The sequence below is a fragment of the Buteo buteo genome, chromosome Z, assembly GCF_964188355.1.
Source record: "Buteo buteo chromosome Z, bButBut1.hap1.1, whole genome shotgun sequence".
NCBI lineage: Eukaryota > Metazoa > Chordata > Aves > Accipitriformes > Accipitridae > Buteo > Buteo buteo.
In genome coordinates this window covers 71,192,374-71,211,371 of record NC_134204.1, presented here as the reverse complement: position 1 = coordinate 71,211,371, position 18,998 = coordinate 71,192,374, and the positions used below count along the sequence as shown (strand labels likewise).

Genomic DNA, 18,998 nt, shown 5'->3' with positions numbered 1-18,998 from the left:
AGCAAACAGCTGTCAACTACAGAGGAAAAAATCAGAAAGCAGATCCCAGCCTCCTCCCTTGAACTGTGCTGGGCTTTAACAAAAACTCCACATGCCTGGAAAACACTGAAGCAGCAAACAGAAAAGTAAAACAGTTCATCTGCAAACATTACATTCAGTAGCACATTGCTCTGGAGGATGGAGTTACACATCTAGCAACAGGGGACAGATGCTCTCTTACAAAAGGATCATTCAGGATCTTTTGAAAAGATAAATCAAACTGTCCTTTGGGTGAATGAAAGTAAAACACGGGCAAAGGAAATCAGTAATGAGATAAGCCAGGCTGTCTCCACATCTGTTTGACTTTCCAAATACACCAAGCAGGAGGGGAGGCAGCAACATATCCCAATATTACGCAAAAACCTATTATCTGGAGAAAAGCCAGCAGACCATCACAGCTGAGAAATGTGTGGAGAAAAGAACAAGATGAGTCAGGCTGGGAAACAAAGCAATGCTGAAGGGGTGGTGGTGGGGGGAAGAGCCCTGACAGGAGGAAAACAGAGAACTTGAAATGAGCAGCAGCGAGCACACAATGCAGTGTCCTTGTTGGAATATCTGAATGCATGTACATTAGGGCAACAGAGGCTGTCAAGAGACAACAGCACAGACTCTTCTACACCACTGTAAAAGGCATTCAGCTCTGGGCACCATGCTGCTAGCAAGTCAGTGCTTGGCTTTAATGTTGCGGCCCAGCTCCTCCTTCTGAGAGGACACAAGATGAAGGGCTCACTACCATACACTGAAGGAGGGCTTGCATGCTCAAAACCTTGTCTAGTATTCACTCTACCGGGTAGTCTGAGAGAAGGTGCCACCTCTTGCCGCAAACCACGTCTCTTTGATGAGAAATGAGGAATTCATTCTTCACTCCCGTGCAAGCTGGCAGGTGACACATGAAGAAGAGATTTTATATATACCTAAAAATAACCTCAGCCACGTGGCTGAGCACCTTTCTGGCTCAAGGCCCAATATCCAAGGAAAGATGTAAAGCAACTAGAGAGAGGACCTCTGCCTAGAGGTAGGGCAGCCAGTCCAGAAGGGGGGCAGTGGGCAACAGGTTCTGCCCGCAGACCATCCAGGACCATTTCAAAAGCAGGAGCAGACAGATGGGCACGTCGGGATGGCACGGGAGCGTGGGCAGAAGCTGTGTCCAGCTGTGTGAAGGAAAGTTATCTTCGAGATAGGCAGCGCCTTACAAGCAAGGCGGTGACTAATTCAAGGCGGTCAAGTACGGCCATGGAAAATACACCACAAGGACTCAAGGAATCCCCCCCACCCCCCGCTAATTTCTACTTTTCCCGCACAAAAGCAGCGCAGCTTTCTATTGATCCACCCCCTGGAGAACCATTTCCCAGCAGAGCTCCCGGGATGACAAACGCCAACAGCGGTCAAAAAGAACTACCGGCGCCCTTCGCCACCCGCCCGGCGCGGCGCAGGCCCCTCTCCGGCACCTCCCGGCGCTGCCCCGCGGTCCCGGCTCTGCCGCGGACACGCGTGAGCGGCGCCGGCTGCCAGCCCACCGCCTCCCCCGCGAGCTCCCGGCTGCCTGCCGGGGGGGCAGAGCCCCCCTCGCCCCCCTCCCCGGAGCCCGGGGACACCGGCTGCCGCAGGGCCGGCCGGCGGCTCCGCGCATCCCGGCGCGGCGCTCCGACCCCCCCGGGCACGGCCTCCCGGGGAGGCAGGCAGGGAGGCAGAGCTGCAGGCAGGGAGGCAGAGCTGCAGGCAGGGAGGCAGAGCTGCAGGCAGGGAGGCAGAGCTGCAGGCAGGGAGGCAGAGCTGCAGGCAGGGAGGCAGAGCTGCAGGCAGGGAGGCAGAGCTGCAGGCAGGGAGGCAGAGCTGCAGGCAGGGCGCTCCAGCACCCACCCAGGCAGTCACCCCTGCGCGCTGCCGAGCGCACGCAGCGCGGAGGCGGCCGCTATTTATGTCGAGCCGGTGCCGGCCAAATATTCTGCCCAGATAAGGGCCGGGCCGGGCCGGGCCGGGCCCGCCACCCCGCCGCCCGCTTACCGCACCCGTGAGCCGAGCCGAGCCGAGCCGAGCCGAGCCCGGGCGGCGCGTCCTGCCCGCGCCGGCTCCGCCGCTGCGGGGGGCGGGGGTCCGGCCGCAGCCCCGGCCCCAGCCCCGGCCCCGGCCCCGGGCCCGGCCGTCACTCAGCGGGGGCCGGCCCCGTCGCCCCTCCCGGCCGGGAACAGCTGTGCCGTGGCCGGCTGGGCCCCCGCCCCGGGTGCCGGGTTTGGTCCGTCCTTACCCTCCGCCCGCAGCCGGGAGGGCAACCTTGCACCGTCCATCCCCGGGGCGCGGCGGGCGCTGCGGAGGAGGGCAGGGCTGCCCGGGCGGCAGCCCCCGAGCAGCAAGGGCAGCACTTGCTTCCAAAGGGTCTCTCCCGCTTCTAACGACTGAGGCGGGCTGGAGCCTGCCTTTTGTCCCGCGGCAACTTCCTTCAGAGCGCCGAGCCGGGCGCCGCGGCAGACCTTTCGGAGAGCCCAGCAAGGTGTGCACGCCTCGGTTCGTGGGGACCCGGGCCACTGCGAGGCACCCCGAGGCTGCGGCTGGGAAAACTCTTTCCCCGGGAGGAGCGGTGCCGCCCCGAGACGGGGGAAGCGGCGGAGTGGGCGGGGGGGTGGGGGGGGGTCTCAAGGCTCAGCCAGACCGAGTCACGGCTGCGCTGGCTTCTGGCTGGGGATGGCCCCGCTACCGGGGATGCTGGGGCCCTGCGGCTGCAAGCGTGGGCACTTTGTACAGGCTGCTTCCCCGCAAACGCCGTCAGTATCGATGCACCTGCTAATTCCGTGTCTTATTTTACCCCCTGTCGACATGCCCTGTACATCCAGTGGCGGCCGCCTCCTTGAGCAGCTCCAAGTCTGCCATCAGCCCCGAGAGCTGCCTTCCAACCTCGCGGTGTCAACAGTTTTAATAACGTTGCTGCCAAATCTCCTTTCCCCTGCCTCACCTTTGAGTCACCTCAAAGCCCCATGGATTTGCCCTATAATCTTTTTTAACAAATCCCCCACAATGTATCGGCCCCAAGCTCCTCCATATCTCTGCTGCCTGGTCTCCACCAGCAGCCACAGGCCATGAGTGGAGAGGGCCACAGGTGTATCAGAGGAGGGCAGTCCATCTCAACACTTCTCCAGCCCCACGCTCCCCAGGCCCAGTGATGCCCTTCATCTGAAAATGCCCCCAGTCTCTATGAGATGGTACCTGGATTTTTTTTCATGGCTTGTCATACAGCTCACCTGACTGGTGCTGAGGTTCTGTGTCCCATGGCTTTTGGAGAAAGATCTGCAATTAGCCCTGGAAATACTGCTCACGGCTAGGCCAAATGAAGGATACGAACAGGGACCCTACCAAGCACTGGATTCTGGCATACCTCGTAGAGGTGAGCAGGATTATGGCCCAAGTCACTGGCACCATCCCAGCTGCTGGCAGGAGTGAAAAGGGCACTTAGAACCACCCAGTTTACCCACTGACTGGCCCAAATGCCTGAATTTCTTCAGGCTGAAGAAGCTCAATGGGTACCTGCTTACCAATTGTCTTTCTCAAGGGTGTGCAAGCTGCGAGCAGCTCAGAAAGGAATCCCCCAGCACCACCAAGCTTCCCTACAAGCCCATGTTGGCTTTGCACTGAGATACACGAGCCACTTAATTTTTATCCCATCTGGCTGCTGTCAGGTATAGCTTTGTGGGCACCAGAAGCTCGTCCAAGGTGAGTGCTACAGTCCCCTTAGAATGCATTCAGCCTGTCTCCATCAGGCAAGACATTAACCCAGCTTCTCAGCATATTTGTTTTCAGTGTAAGTATCGGTGATGCTTCTTTTTTAGCTGTGTACCATGACACACTGCAGTAACAAATGCTGCAAGTAACGCACCCTGCAGCACTGTTCACGAGACACTAGGTATTGCTAACTCCAACTACACCTAAGCCCTTCTTCAAAACAGCTCCCGAGGTAATGGCTTGGCACGCTTGAAGCATGTCCTCTCAGGTCACAAGCTGCTTTTGCCCTAGCCAAGTTCTAACCTCACAGAGCAGGACAATTCTCCAGTTCAAGACTTCCAGTCTGAAAATACCAGCAACTAACAAAAGAACACGAAAGGAAGCTTTCAGGCATTATGAAGGTTTAAAGTCAGGGTTTTTTTCATTGCATGATTCTTCACTTTTCCTGTCTAACACAATCAGCACATGAGAATTTAGGCTCTCTTAAAGGTTTGCCTGATGCACAGCAACTGTGAGAACGAAGGATGAGGTGGTGAAAACACAAAGACAAAAGAGCTTTGCAACAAAAGTCTCCCCAAATGGGGAAAGGGTAGTCCAGGAGTGGAAACTTTGGAGATAGGAACTCATTTGGGGATGGCAAAGAGGGTTCTCATGTTTCTCTGATGAAACAGAGTTCTTCAAAATGAGCCAGGATGAACACACTGGGAGATGAAAACAGGTAAACTTAAACTTTGTAAACTTAACAAAATACTGAGATGGAATAAACAGAAGAGAGGTGGTTTGAAAGTGCTTAATGTTCACAGCCTTGGAAAGTAAGACATCTGGTTTGTTTTCTGAATTATTACAGTGTCATCTGCTTTCCCTAGGTAATGAACGCTCATTTTCCAGTTTATAAAATTCACAATGGTCCACAAAAGACGTCTAACAATGCTGCATTGCCTTTTTCTGGCTGAAAAGTTATCTTGGGTGGGGTTCCAAGAACTACACACTTCATCTCCACATCCCAAGGGAGGATCAGCTGGGCTTCTGCAAATACATGCTATCTGGTTTTGGCATTTATAAGGAAACTGGAGTTCCAGTGAATTTCCAGGTTTTTCCCCTTCTCTTTAGAAAGATTGCCTAATACCTAACGTAAACTTACCTTCCTGCAATTCAAGCCCTTATGTGTCCTTTTTTCCCTACATATAAAACCAGAGTCTTTACCAGTGAAAACTTTTGAAAGTGTTCCCCTCCTTAGCCTTCTCCTATCCAGGCCAACTACAAATCCTTCTATTTAAGCTAGGTTTTCTAGACTTTCACTGTTCTTGCTTTTGTCTGGATTGTCTGTAATTAATTCACATCTTCCTTGTAAGACAGTGCCCAGAACTGCATGCAGGATTCCTGTGGAGGCCTTTCTTAGTAGCCATCAGAACGGAAAGATCATGTGAAACCGTAACTCTGTTGCCTGCTTGATTCAGACACATGCTATGGAAGCACCCCTGGTGAGGTGTCATGCATTCATGACAGCCAAGAAACCATTCACAACGAACTCCAAACACAGACTGCTGAAAAACTGAAGTTAAAAACCATGCAGCATTCTGTGTGAATTAACAATGTACACAGAGCAGGCAGGTCTAATACCTTCTAGGGACAGCAGACTAACTACTAATTATGCTAACTACTTCATGGATTAGGAACTTCAACAAACTCAGAATGTTCAATATTTTGTACAGCCAACACCTTCTGCACATTTTTCAAAGCCAGAGCACAAAATGTACTCAAATAGCACTAGCAGGTCAGTGAGCAAATGTACTGGAGAATCTTACAGGCTGGTCAGTGGGTGTCCTGGTTTCAGCTGGGATAGAGTTAATTTTCTTTCTAGTAGCTGGTACAGTGCTGTGTTTTGGATTTAGTAGGAGAGTAATGTTGATAACAAACACACTGATGTTTTCAGTTGTTGCTAAGGAGAGCTTAGACTAAGTCAAAGATTTTTCAGCTTCTCATGGCCAGCCAGCAAGAAGGCTGGAGGGGCACAATAAGTTGGGAGGGGACACAGCCAGGACAGCTGACCCAAACTGGCCAAAGGGGTATTCCATACCATGTGATGTCATGCCCAGTATATAAACTGGGGGGAGTTGGCCTGGGGGGCAGATCGCTGCTCGGGACAAACTGGGCATTGGTTGGTGAGTGGTGAGTAATTGCACTGTGCATGACTTGTTTTGTATATTCCAATCCTTTTATTATCACTGTTGTCATTTTATTATTGTTACTATTATAATTATTAATTTCTTCCTTTCTTTCCTATTAAACTGCTCTTATCTCAACCCACGAGTTTTACTGTTTTTCCATTCTCTCGCCCATGCCACTGGGTGGGAGGAGTGAGCAAGCGGCTGTGCGGTGCTTAGTTGCTGGCTGGGGTTAAACCACAACAATGGGCTAAAAAAGTAACATTAAAAGCAGATGTAAAATCATAGCGCTGCAATGGAGATCACAGTGTAAGAAGAGAGTAGGTAAGTAACTAAGTAACAGCAGAGTACCCATAGCATAATGGACTAGAAATGGAGATATTTAAAATAGGGGTGGTACTGTATAGCGGGTGCGAAGATGGGGACACATTTCAATGCAGCCTCTGGATACAGCATATGAACTGAAGACAGCATTGTGTTAATCACTTTGGGTTGGGTGTATGCTCAATGCATGCATAAAGTGATTCACCACATGGACTGTGGTGCTCTTGGGTTTGCAGATCAGTTAGGCTGCACTCTGTTTTATGATCATGCAAAGCAGCCTATGTGAACCCTAGTACTGAGCTGTGCAAATGCGTGAGACACTATGAATATTGTCCTTGCTTCTGATCTGGGCTTCTTAGACTCTGGAGCAGCCATCAACAACCAAGGAGATGATGAGGCATACTTCAGAAGGAGCAAGACAACAAGCTCAAAAAACATCTTGAGTCTCTCGACCATCTACCAGGCTCTTTCCCCTAATAACAGAAGTGTAGAGTCCCAAAGCCTGCTCCATCAGTTCACAGGTGCAAATCAGCTCCTGGCCAACAGCACATCCCCAAGCCTCAAAGGATGCAAACACAGCATGGGCATTTATCACACAACCAGAAAACTTCAGAACAGTTCCAGCAAAACACCTTACACCATCACAATTATCAATTAACAGGCCATCAAACTTTGCAAGATAGCAGATGAAGGTGCCATATGCTCCTAGACACATAAGAAAACTCTCACTCTCTTCAGGAGCTCAGGAAAGTGCTTGTCTCATCCTAATGACCTGCACCATTCAGATTTTCAGGCTCAAAAGCAGTCCTACACACACAAAAAAAACTTCTGCATGGAAGTTCATCCTACAGCAGTTCATCATCGCATTGATTCCTTCACCTGCATTCTTCACCTTCTCTACAGTGGCAGCTGAGGAAGCAGAAATTGATTAACATGGAAAAATATTAGTATCTCAGGCATTAATGTAACTTCTCTCTCAACAAGTACATTTAAGAGTCTCACCTCAGCATACTTAAATAGGGACAGGACCATGTCAACTAGCAATCTGCATTAGATTAGCCGTTTGTTAGTTTATCACTGCCTGCTCTATTCATAAGGGCTCTGCTATACCCTGTGTACAGTCCGGGCAGAGAGACACTCACCAGACTTCCAAGACGACTCCTTGCTGCTTAGCTCAGACCTTCTCCAGAACTACACCAGAATTAGACTAAGAGGGTGCAAATGTAAGTCTCTCTCACATACTTAAACAGCTTGTTTACTCAAGAATATTTGCATGCATTTTCTTTCTTCCATCCTAATGTTACGTATGCACTGCACCTTTCAAATCATGGTTCCCTTTCTGTCAAGTCTTCTTGACCCGTGCAGACAGCATGCTGGTAGAATTTCTTAGCTCAGCTTGCATATTACTAGAAAGATTATATAGCTACGCACAGCAGAAAAATTCCTTCTGCTGGCATTCACCGTGTAAAGCTTTAACACTGTGCTTAACAATCTGAAGGGACTACAGCAAGCAAACTCAAATCTAGCCAGCAGACTATGAAATACACTGTCTATATCTCCTCTAAATATTCCCAAGGCCAAAAATAAAGTGTGCTCTAAAGTGGGCCAAAAATACTGTGTTCAGAGGACTTTAAGCACCGATCCACATGCTTATAGGACATTGCTTGCTCCTGTCTCCAGGGAGCAGCAGTCCTTGAAAGTTGCTCACAAGCATACATGAAAATGAGCTATTAAAAAAGAGGGAAAGGAATGTCTTGAATTTAGCAACTGGTTGGGGGGGGTGGTAAGGAGGGGAGTGGAGAATTCAGAAAAATGGTAGCATTGCTAAAGAACCGCAAGCAGACTAATAAGCACATGAAGTGCATACTCTTTTGTGAAAGTTATGCCCCACAAATGCAGTCTCCCAAAAAAGGCACTGTCAGCTACTCAACTCTTATGAAGTTAAGGATGGGGGGGAAAAAACCCCAATAACGCATGTCTCTGACACTAAATTCAGAAATATTGAGGACTGCTTCCATGTTTCCCAAGTAATAAAAATGCTAAAGAAAAAAGAAGGAGTACCCAGTAATGGCTCTGAGTAATAGCTATGAAATAAAAAGCCCTCCAAAATTAGGGAAAGATCACAAGCACAAGTCACACTGTTTTATTGATAAATAACTTTTTTAATATTTTCACCCAAACATTCTAGCATTACAATGGTAAACAAAGTGCAAATTTTCAGAAAGTCAACTGAAGTCAACAGAACCCAAACTTGTTAAACAAACCCTTTTCACAGAACACAGATTTTTCAACTTTATCACCTTCATGTCTTCAAGGCCATGTAGTAGTTATATTTCTCTTCAAAGCCTGTTACTTATTTTATTGCTAAAGAATCTGAGCTGCTACATTTCAGAAGTGGTGATTAATCATCCTTTGAAAATTCCACAAGACTTTGAGACACAAAATCATGAATCCATATATCAGTATCTGGAAGAGATGTGTCCACGAGAAAAGTCACTATTTTTCGATCCCAAGAGTTAGTGCTTTCATTAACTGCCTGTATCTGTGCCACCAAGGGTTTCTTCTCTACAAGATTCCGAAACACTATTGATGCCTCTTCTGACCACTGCTGGCTTTTCACTCCTAGGACAAATGTAAAGCAAAACAGAAGGTCATTTATAGACCAGACCAATGTGAATTATTAAGTTTATAAAGAAGTGGGGGGAGTTTAAATACTCGAGAAAACAGATGCTCAAGTGCTACTGAATGCAGCTTAACTCTAGAAAAGAAACACAAGCTCACTCATCTCCCACACAAACAAGCTTAATTATTACAGAGATTAGGACATTTATTTTTTCTTGAAGTCTAATGATATGCAGAAGTTTGCAGAAGTGAAAGGCAAATGCACTGACTCACTGAGCAATTCAAGTATATCAGCTGCCATGCATGATCATGGCATATTAGGAAACATGACAAAAAGGAAGCTAAATATCCTTTCAAAACAATTTCTTGGTCTTCTGCCTGAGGTTGCTGAAATTATTTGTCCTGTTGGCCCCACTTTAGATTAAGTTTTCTTCATCTCAAAGCAGCATCAGCTACTAAAACATCTGCCAAACCTCTAGGTCCCAAACTAGATCTGCAGAGAGCAGAAACAAAGAGAAATGCCACCTAAATGCCTCATAACTGCTGCTACTTTTTTGAGAGCAGCATCCCACAAAGTCAAGTCTGCTGAGGGACATGATGCTAGAACCCAAACGGGTTTTTGAATATGGCTGTAATCCACCAAGAAGGAAGTGGCTCTTGCAGACTTGGAATTCAGTCTCTCCAAACCACTGTTGGTGTGCAGCATCCAGACATAAGGGGCTCAAATATCGTGCATGAATACCCAAACAACAACTTATGGATAAAAGAAGCAGAACAGCAAAGTGACAACACTTTGCTTTCACTATTAGCAGCAGCTTTCTGCTGATAGGACAGGACAACACAGGAACACAGCTCCTTGCAGGTTACAGAAGGAATGAGAAGTCAACAGTTCATCAATAGTTAAAAAAAGGTAATTAATGCTAGGAAAGCCTGGTGGGGAAGCAAATGGGGTTTTACAAGGAAATAGACCAGAGACTGAGAGGTAGCAGACATGAAAAAAGAGAGAAAGAAGTGGAAGAATAGCAAGACAATAGTTACCGGTCTTCTGGATTCAGCTGGCCTGCTTTGACAATATGAAGCAGCTCAGCAGCCAACTTAACTAGCTACTTGGGATTCTGTGAAGCAGGAAAATTGGATGACTTGCAGGCTTGCTCAGCTGGACCCTGTACTACCCCAGTAGACAGACACAGCTAGAAATCAGCTTCATTTCAGCACTGTACTCCTAGGACTCCAGCCTGTTGGTAAGACACCCATTATCACTAGTTAAAAGCAGCCCCCAAGGTCACACTGAGGCTAAGCAGGAAAGTAGATCCACAGAAGGCAACCTAGGATCACAGCACCAACTCTGTGGCCTGTCACTTCAAACAAGTATATTCTGTAACTGAAGTCTAGACCAGTGCTGACCAAACAGCAGCAGAAAGCAGCAACTGAATAAGAAGAGATGCATGCATCTGAAAGCAATGCAGAAAAAGAAAAATCTGGAAAAGGAAAGAAAAGACAGCAAGGAGAAATCAAGTTTTACTTTTTTAATTCTAGCAGATGTACGCACACTCTCTATCTATGCCCCAGATTCTCAAGGAAATTAATCTTACTTGAATTTGTGGAAATCCCCCACCCCTCTGTGGAGGTTTTTTGTTTATTTGAGAACACCAATATATTTCAGGCAACTCTGGATTCCAAATAAGCACTGGAAATTTACTGGAAAACAGTCAATTACAATAGGCCAAGATAGATAAGAAAAACTTCCCCAGAAACTCAGCATCTAGTTCCTAACTTTTTGTAGATTAGGATAATCAGAACATAAGTTCTTATGAACAGATATAGCATAACTTTCACACTTTGTAATGGGTTATGTTCAAGGATACCAAAACCATTTAGGTTTGATTTCCCAGTGTCCTTTGCATATTAGGCATCACACACATTAAATATAAAAAATTATTTATGAAAATAAAAAATATTTATGACAATGAAAAGCCTCAGGTTTATACATAGTAAGAAAAATTGCTGCATTAAAATAAACAAACAAATAATAAAACAGAACCATCACCACCTATGTCAAGAAGAAAAGCAGAGCTACCTTGATGACATAAACATGCATGCATGTCCTGGTTTTGGCTGGGATGCAATTCATTTTCTTTCTAGTAGCTGGTATAGTATTATGTTTTGGATTTAGTATGAGAAGAATGTTGATAACAAACACACTGATGTTTTCAGTTGTTGCTAAGTATTGCTTATACTAAGTCAAGGAGTTTCCAGCTTCTCATGTCCAGCCAGCAAGAAGGCTGGAGGGACACAAGAAGCTGGGAGGGGACGCAGCCAGGACAGCTGACCCAAACTGGCCAAAGGGGTATTCCATACCATGTGACATTGTGCCCAGTATATAAACTAGGGGGAGGGCGTGGATCACTGCTGGGGAACTAACTGGGCATCAGTTGGCGAGTGGTAAACAATTGCATTGCGCATCACTTGTTTTGTATATTCTAATTTTTTTATTAGTATTATTGTCATTTTATTATTGTTACTATTATAATTATTAATTTCTTCCTTTCTTTCCTATTCAACTGCTCTTATCTCAACCCATGAGTTTTACTTTTTTCCTCCGATTCTCTCCCATATCCCACTGGGTTGGGGTGGGGAGTGAGCAAGCGGCTGCATGGTGCTTAGTTGCTGGCTGAGGTTAAACCATGACAAAGCATTAAGCATGTTTCTGCAAGCAGGTACATGCTTACTTTAGCAAAAACCAATTACCTCACTAACCTTTGGCTTCGTCCACTTTACATTTCTGCTCATTTGGTATTCCCACCGATGTCAGACTTTAACAAAAAAAGTTGTAAATGCTTACTACCTACCTGCAAGCTGAGCTGTAATAGCTTGGAAAGGTAGTTTTCTAAACGTATCCATGAGTGGCTGTACTTTCTCTATGCTGACAAATTCGTGTTTACCATAGTCCAGCTCATATACTGACAAAAACCCATTTCTAAGAATTCCTTTTATTATGACCCTGTACCACCTAAAAAGGGGAAGAACAAGAACAGACAATTTGAATTCATATTCACACACTGTCAAGGCACCAGAAAAACAATACGAAACCTGAAGGTCTTAACCAACATGTCTCAGGCTTCTCAGATCTAGTATTATCTGAATAGAAGTCAACTGTTCCAACCACAACCTGGAAGCATGAAGAGACAGTAACCTCATTTAGTCCCTTAATCTCTCAGATATCATTGGACATCTGCCACCTTGTTAACAATGCAGACAAAGCAGAGCTAGGCTTGCCTAGCTTAGCAGAGCTAAGCTTGCCTTCAAAGATCTTGTTTTTAATTTAAGTATCTACTTACTGATTTTCAATTTTAGCTGCATACAGCTTGTTTTTTTCAATGTTCACATGTTTCTCTTCTGCCCTGCTGTAGTACAAGATCATTTCTTCCATTAGGGCTTCCAGATTATGTAGCTCTTTCCAAGGCTGGACAATAAAGTGACCTGGATGACAGGCCACTGAGACATAGACATCCATGAGCTCTCCGGTCTTTGACAAGGGTAGAGGTGGAGGCATGTCAATGGTAGACACTGCACTGCTGGGTTCTCTGGCTGAATCAGAGACACTCTTCTCTAGCCTTCCACTAGTTAACTGTTGAGCTGAAACAGCATCACTTGTCACTTTTGTCGAGCTAGTCCCACTAGGTGAAACACTCAAGAAAACATCCTTCTGATGCTTCCACAAGTCTGCATTTTTGATCTGTCGATTGACGCTATGATCCATGTCTGGGAAATTCTCTGGAGCAAACAAGTAAACGTGTGCAATTCCCTTTGAATCATCCTGTTTAACCACCTTGGAAAACAAAATACAGTTTAACTTCCAGTTAATATCTATTAAATGCACATCTGATTTTGTACAGAAGACTAAAGACTTTAACAGAAAAGCAGCAACGGTTCATTGAATTCTATATGCACGTAAGTATTTCCAAGGTTCTCTCAAATATGTTAATGAAGTTGTTGGATCATAAGCAACTCACAGCAACTAAAAAGAGCATTTGCAGCTATTCCACTAATATAAAGCAAATACAAAGCTGGAATTGAGTTTTGTTGTGCCCAACTGGTTCAATCTCAGTACTGTGTGTACAATTCTAGTTTTCAGGAGAACAGTAGCCAGTGTCCATACAGATTCAAATAACTAAGTAATACTATTAAATATCAACACTTAATCCTTCAAAGTTCTCTTCCTGTCATTATGGAAGATGAAGCCCAGTAAATTAAGGATGGGAAAAAATAAAGATGCAAAAAGCTTCCAGGTTTTACCATGTATAATTTTCAAGCAGTGACATAAAAATATTTCCTATTTAGCATCAGACATGCCAGCATTATTGATAGTAAAGCACTGAAATTTTAATTTGACAAAGTATATAACATTTCTTTACAGATTCTTCTGTTGATTTTCCTAGCCAGAATAAAAACTTCCCACAATTAAAGCATACATCTGTCATCTATTATTTAACCAAGCAAAAATTAGTACCAAACTTAAACTATCTTGGACGAGGATGTTTAGAAAAGCCAGATGTAACAAACAAGTCCCAGAATACAGGAGCTATGTTTTAACTATACTATAGTCCCCACTGTTAAAGCAAGCCAAAAGTAAAGGAAAGCTACAAAACACTTTTTCAAACTGCTGTGACAGTATCTGGAATCAGATTTTTAAGAGGAAATTAGCTTTGTTTAGATTGTAGCTAGTAATAGATTTCCTTTAGCAGGGTGTTTTCAGTTAATTAAACTGGATAGGATACATTGCAAGTGGAAATAATTTTATCTCAAAGATAACAGAAATTCTAAGTATACAACTGCATACACTAAAACACACTGGATTAGAAAAAGTAAACAAAATATAAAGCTGCTTTCCAAGAACCAGAAGGACAAAAAGCTATGCTCACAAGAGGCCTAAAAATAATTTAAGATTAACTCAACAGTTTTATCTTTTTATGTGGTGAAACATTAACAACTGTGTTTCTTTCTTATCAGTTGGTAAAATAACTCTAGCTGCATATTTGGACAGGGACAGCAAAATGTGAAAGGCTAATGTGAAAGTTGCTAAATTCCTGAGGGGAAAAGAGAAGGTTCTAAGAGTTTTACACAAGTAAACTTTATGCCAAATGTCCTACTAAAAGGACTTTGTATAGAATTTATGTCCAGGAGCTGGCTACAGACTTTTAAACTTCAATAACAAAAATCAATCTGATGAGTGGTTAAGCTTCTAGAGTTGTTCTTTCAATGCTCTTTCCAGACACCTACGGATTTCAAGTCATATAGGCATTTTGACTATTTACCTTCATGCTAAATTCAGGACAATTCATTACAGTGTCTCTCAGCCACAGCACAGCATCTGGAGTCCACATGCCAGTGTTAGGAGGCAGATCTGCTAGGCAGCATTTTATAGCCTAAGAACAGAATTAAGTGTACAAGGTATAATTTAGTAATATGGAAACTAGTCCACAAGCTCCTGTTCACAGAAACTTCATTAACGCTGACAGATTCAACAATGTATGACAAACAGAGAGACAGAGGAACATGCAAAACCAGTACCATTACACATAGACAGCATCCTGTTGATACATATGTCTACGTTATGATTTATTTCAGGCAAAGATGCACAATGAAATACAGTTCAATATTGAATGCTACTAAACAAAACAAAATTTCATTACATAACCCTTGAAGTAGCAGCACTACAAACACTGCCAAGAGATCTAGCATAGGTTAGCTTTAATATGTCTTTATACCTGAGGAGGTATTGCAATTACTTCTCTCAGGAATTGTGGTGGGATTTCTCTAAGCTCTGATACTTTTACAGTTGCAACTGTTCCAGTATCCATGAACTGCACATCAAGTGCCCGTCTAGTGTGAATAATTCTTATCTGAAAGAAGAAAGCAAGAGCATCATTCTGAGGTTAAAAAAATCAACAGTGACACATACGCTATAACAAGCTTCATGGAAACTAAGGATTCAGATTTAGCTGAACAAAAAGATGAGCCATTTCTATGTGGGAAAACTGTAGCTGTTCTTTGAATACTTCTTACCTCTACACGTGCCCACTTTCCTTTGGAAGGAAACAAGCAGATTTTGCCACAGAAAGGTAGCGATACATTAAAGTCAGATGTCTGCTGCAAATATAAAAACAGAATTTAAAATGCATGGAGCTATTACTACCTGGCATTCAACTAATCATTTCAAAAGCCACACGTGGAATAAACTGTTCTGAGAAGCAAAAAACCTCTGTTTCAAATAGAAAGTCTCTTTCCAGCCTCAGAAGCAATTCTTACCATGTTGTTTTAAGCTTCCCCGATTGGTAAAGCTTTAATTCCAAGCTGTGTATCTTACAGGGAAACTAGGAGAATATAAAGCGCCAGGGGAAAAAAGCCACATTTGGAAACACAGAGTATGAAATCACCAATCATTACTTTAATGTTCTGAAAAGCAAGAGCAGTTTAGAGCTGTGACAGACAACTGAAGAAGCTCCTACCTCATATTCTAGAACACATCATTTGTTGCGGTATTTAACAAAGCAAATTTACTACTGACTCAAATGAAAGTCTCATGGGGGTGACATTCACCATGATGATCCTAAATAACATAACATAACAAGACAATAGCTACACTATAAAAAGCATGAAGAAACTCTATTTGAAGATCCATCAACACCTTAATTTAAATTCTCAGGCAAGATAAAAACCCTCAAGATAAGCTGCAAAGTTAGGACTGCTTCTTTTACCCCCATATACAGATTTATATTAAAAATTTCTGAATGTCAAGGTCTCTGATAGCAACAAGAACCTAACATACACTCTGTCCAGAAAATCTGAACTTTTGAAGTACCTGTCTGGCTGCCTGCCTTTGTGTTGCTAAATCTCTCAGGGTTCTCAATGCTTTCCTTCAGTGTTTGGCTTGCATGAAACTGAATCTTGATAACTGAGACATGTTCAATATAAAGTATTTCCAGATGGTGTCTCTTCCACAACAGGTCTAAAGCTCAGCTTCTATACCTAAAAACACTTTGATGAAGTAGTTTCACAAGCAGGAGTTCTAACAGGACCTTCAAGGATCTGCATTTCATGGTTTCATTCTCTAAGACTCAGCTGAATGTTTAATAAATCAGATTAAGATCTCTTCTCTTTTGTATAAATTCTCTTGAGTCTAGTAAGGGTTGTTGCATGTGTCTGTACACGGCTAGTGCAAGGTCAGACTTCTTTGCTACATGCCTATTATAAAGCAACTTAAGGCTTTTGAAAATGGCTCCTATACATCAGTTCTAGTTGAAATTAGCCACAACATTCAAAAGCTAAGGGTACAAGGGCAAGACATGCAGCAGATCAGATCAAAGCCATCAAACTTCCAAGGAAGCCAGGCTAAAAAGAACAGACCTTCGTTACACAGCTTTTATTGTCACTTTGCACGGTGTGCTGTGGGCCAGGCTGTTTACACACCTCAACTTCATCACGTAAGTAAAACTTCCAGAAAAAAACACTATGGCAGTTATCTCTACACACTTTATACCAATCTGATGCAGTTTCCATAGGAAGCTTCCCATTATAAGCCATATTGTTACTGTTCTAACTATTCAAGGAAAGTTAAAAGCAGTTACTGAAGCCTTAGAGACAGCTTGTGAACAAGAAAGCATCAAAAGACACTCTTCATGCTGAAGGATGCATCCCAAAAAACTAGGAAGATAATCTATAGCCTTTTTGAATAGTCTATGGCTACCTCAGAAACTTGAACTTACGTGCAAGGAAAATGATTGGTACACTCTGAAGAAAGGCTACATGACTTCATCACTTCTCTCACCATAGAACCTACCTTGTAATGGAAGTAGTCTTCTAGTTTCTGCAAGGTTTCGGAAAGTCTAGACAAGCCTTTAGATGGCACCTGGCAATACAGGCTTCCATCAGAGAAAACACTGGTTACTCTGACATTTGTATATAGTGCATCTACCTGCAAAGGGAAGATTTTGACAAGAAAGGGGAAAAAAAACCACACACACAAACTTAGAATATTTCTGAGTACTGTTTTTTGTCCATCCAAGACCTTAGCAGTCAGTGATTTTTAATGAATTAAGAAGGAAACAGCAAAATGGTACCTGTAGGTGCAGTGCAAGGGACTTGTCATACAAAGCCTTCAGACAAGTACCATTAATGTTGATATCGTCTTCTCCAGAAGTGTCATAGAGAATAAGAAGAGGAATATCACTCTTTTCCAGTATTTCCACAGCAAATATCTTGGAGCATGTCTGCGATTCCACAGTCTTTACTAGGACAGGATCATCACAGAAGACTTCCAGTCCTGTAAGACACACCATACTTTTTATGTATCACTGTATTCAAAGGGAAAAATAATAACCAGGTCTGTGTTCACAACAGGACTCTTTCCAAGAATCAGGATGTAGCAGGAAAGTTGTAGTGCACCCCTACTTGTGTACTGCTTAATTTCCACCTTTTTAATACAGAGAGCCATCTTCCGGGTGGGGGGGGCGGGGGAGAAAAGAAAAAGTTCCTCTTCAGAAAGAGTCAAGACAAATGTGTAGAGAAAAAAGGAATGCATCCAAGTATTAAAAAAAAACAAAAACAAAAGTTCATTCACGGCAATTTTATATATTTAAAATAAGTTATTTTTAAAAAGTTAGAAATGCCTACCAGTTTTCAGAAGGTAAGTAATTTCCAGCAGAGCCTAGGAAGTCTGCAAATATGCAAGTACTGAAAGGCGAAGGATCACTTTAAAATAACTAAACAGGATCACATTTAGGAATATTGCCCAACCTGGCCCCAACAGATGTGCATCATTTGTGGAAAAAGGAGTTGTGCTAGTACATTGCTTCACACAACAGCAAACATTTCCTTAGATTTCTTTAGGCTCACATATATTAAAGGAATAAAGACATCCAAGCTAAGTGCAGAAACAACTAAGCTCCATTACAGAGACACTGGATATCAAGGTCTTCTAATATCAAGGTTTCTTTATAAACTCTCCTTCACATCCTTCCTTCCTCCCTTTTCTTTCTTTCCACGCCTACCTGTGTCTGCTTAGACTAGCTGACTTGGACAAAATCTAACATACATAGAGTTATTACAAACAAGCATCAAAACCCCCAGACTGAGATGCTTCAATCCATAAATAGTGCAACAGTAAGCTGTATAGTCAACACTGGCTTGCTCTTACCTGCCAGTTTACATTTTGCAGCTTGAAATGGAAGCGAATGGAACTGTTTCTGTAGTTTGTAAACACTGTTGCTTTCAACAAACTCACTGAAGCCATGATCAACATAGCATACCTGATAATGGAAAACAGAATAAAAGCATAAGATCATGAATATAATTGTATGTACATTTTCTTGAGTCTAGGGAAAATGTATTCAGATAGCACGTGCTCTGTGGAGCTACAGACAAATCACTTTTCACTAATTTAGTAGTATGTAATGCCATTAATCTCAGGTTTATTTCACTGCTTGAATATTCAGAGTTTTCAGGGGAAGTCTTCTTCTCAAGATCTCTGTAAAACCATCCTCTCCAACTGTTCCACGGAATCTCAACTCTTAATAGGAACAGTGCTGGAAGGACTCAGCATATATTACCTCAAACCACATGAAGAAAGGTAATAAACTGGCAATTTTTATTTGTAATGTTTTGAAAGTGTTGAAACATCAAATACCACTTAAGTGCCATTCTATGTTTTGCCTTTTGTTTTTACTGCATTAAGAGAATAATTTTGATTTATGCTTACAGTAACATTGATACAAATACCACAATCAATGCAGGAAACCAGTAGGAAAACTGCTGATTGGCAGCAAGTAATTGGAGGTGAAGTGAGCAAAAGAAGGCTTTGACAAGACTTTTTACAAACTTTTTCTAAACTCTATCATGCAAAATGTCTGCATACTAAACATTGAAAAGGGAGTCTGAACTCTGTGTCAGAGGATAATCAGCAAATGCTGCAATAAAGCAGTAGCCTTCTTTTGCCTGATAGCTCTAGCTAAACAGACGTTAGAGGCAAACTTGCTACCGATGTCCTTGCCACTTCTCTAAACCAAACAATCTTTCACAAAATTGAGTTCTGACACCCCCCTCCAAGTTCCAGCTGAAGGGTATCACACTTAATTTGAG

General features: G+C 43.4%; 2 protein-coding genes across 11 annotated transcripts in view; both read right to left on the bottom strand.

The window, feature by feature from the left end:
- Positions 1–2,545, bottom strand: part of TMOD1 (tropomodulin 1) — a 30,535-nt gene extending 27,990 nt beyond the window's left edge. For 2 of the 4 annotated variants that reach the window (XM_075020943.1, XM_075020937.1), the window contains exon 1: positions 2,044–2,196. The gene's annotated coding sequence lies outside the window, so the exon portion shown is untranslated. Of the gene's footprint in view, positions 1–1,899; positions 1,919–2,043; positions 2,197–2,284 lie in introns of those variants that run through there. The other 2 variants (XM_075020940.1, XM_075020942.1) reach the window with 2 other exon arrangements.
- A 5,832-nt stretch (positions 2,546–8,377) lies between these two features.
- LOC142027246 (tudor domain-containing protein 7-like) overlaps positions 8,378–18,998 on the bottom strand; it is a 52,800-nt gene continuing 42,179 nt past the window's right edge. For 5 of the 7 annotated variants that reach the window (XM_075021025.1, XM_075021023.1, XM_075021026.1 and 2 more), the window contains 9 exons: positions 18,058–18,169; positions 16,982–17,184; positions 16,702–16,836; positions 14,928–15,011; positions 14,630–14,764; positions 14,177–14,287; positions 12,200–12,690; positions 11,711–11,871; positions 8,378–8,861 (listed from right to left, as the gene is read on the bottom strand). In XM_075021025.1, coding sequence (XP_074877126.1) covers positions 8,641–8,861; positions 11,711–11,871; positions 12,200–12,690; positions 14,177–14,287; positions 14,630–14,764; positions 14,928–15,011; positions 16,702–16,836; positions 16,982–17,184; positions 18,058–18,169 — 1,653 coding nt within the window. In that variant the 3' untranslated portion in view covers positions 8,378–8,640. Of the gene's footprint in view, positions 8,862–9,899; positions 10,097–11,710; positions 11,872–12,199; positions 12,691–14,176; positions 14,288–14,629; positions 14,765–14,927; positions 15,012–16,701; positions 16,837–16,981; positions 17,185–18,057; positions 18,170–18,998 lie in introns of all 7 variants that reach the window. The other 2 variants (XR_012649065.1, XM_075021024.1) reach the window with 2 other exon arrangements.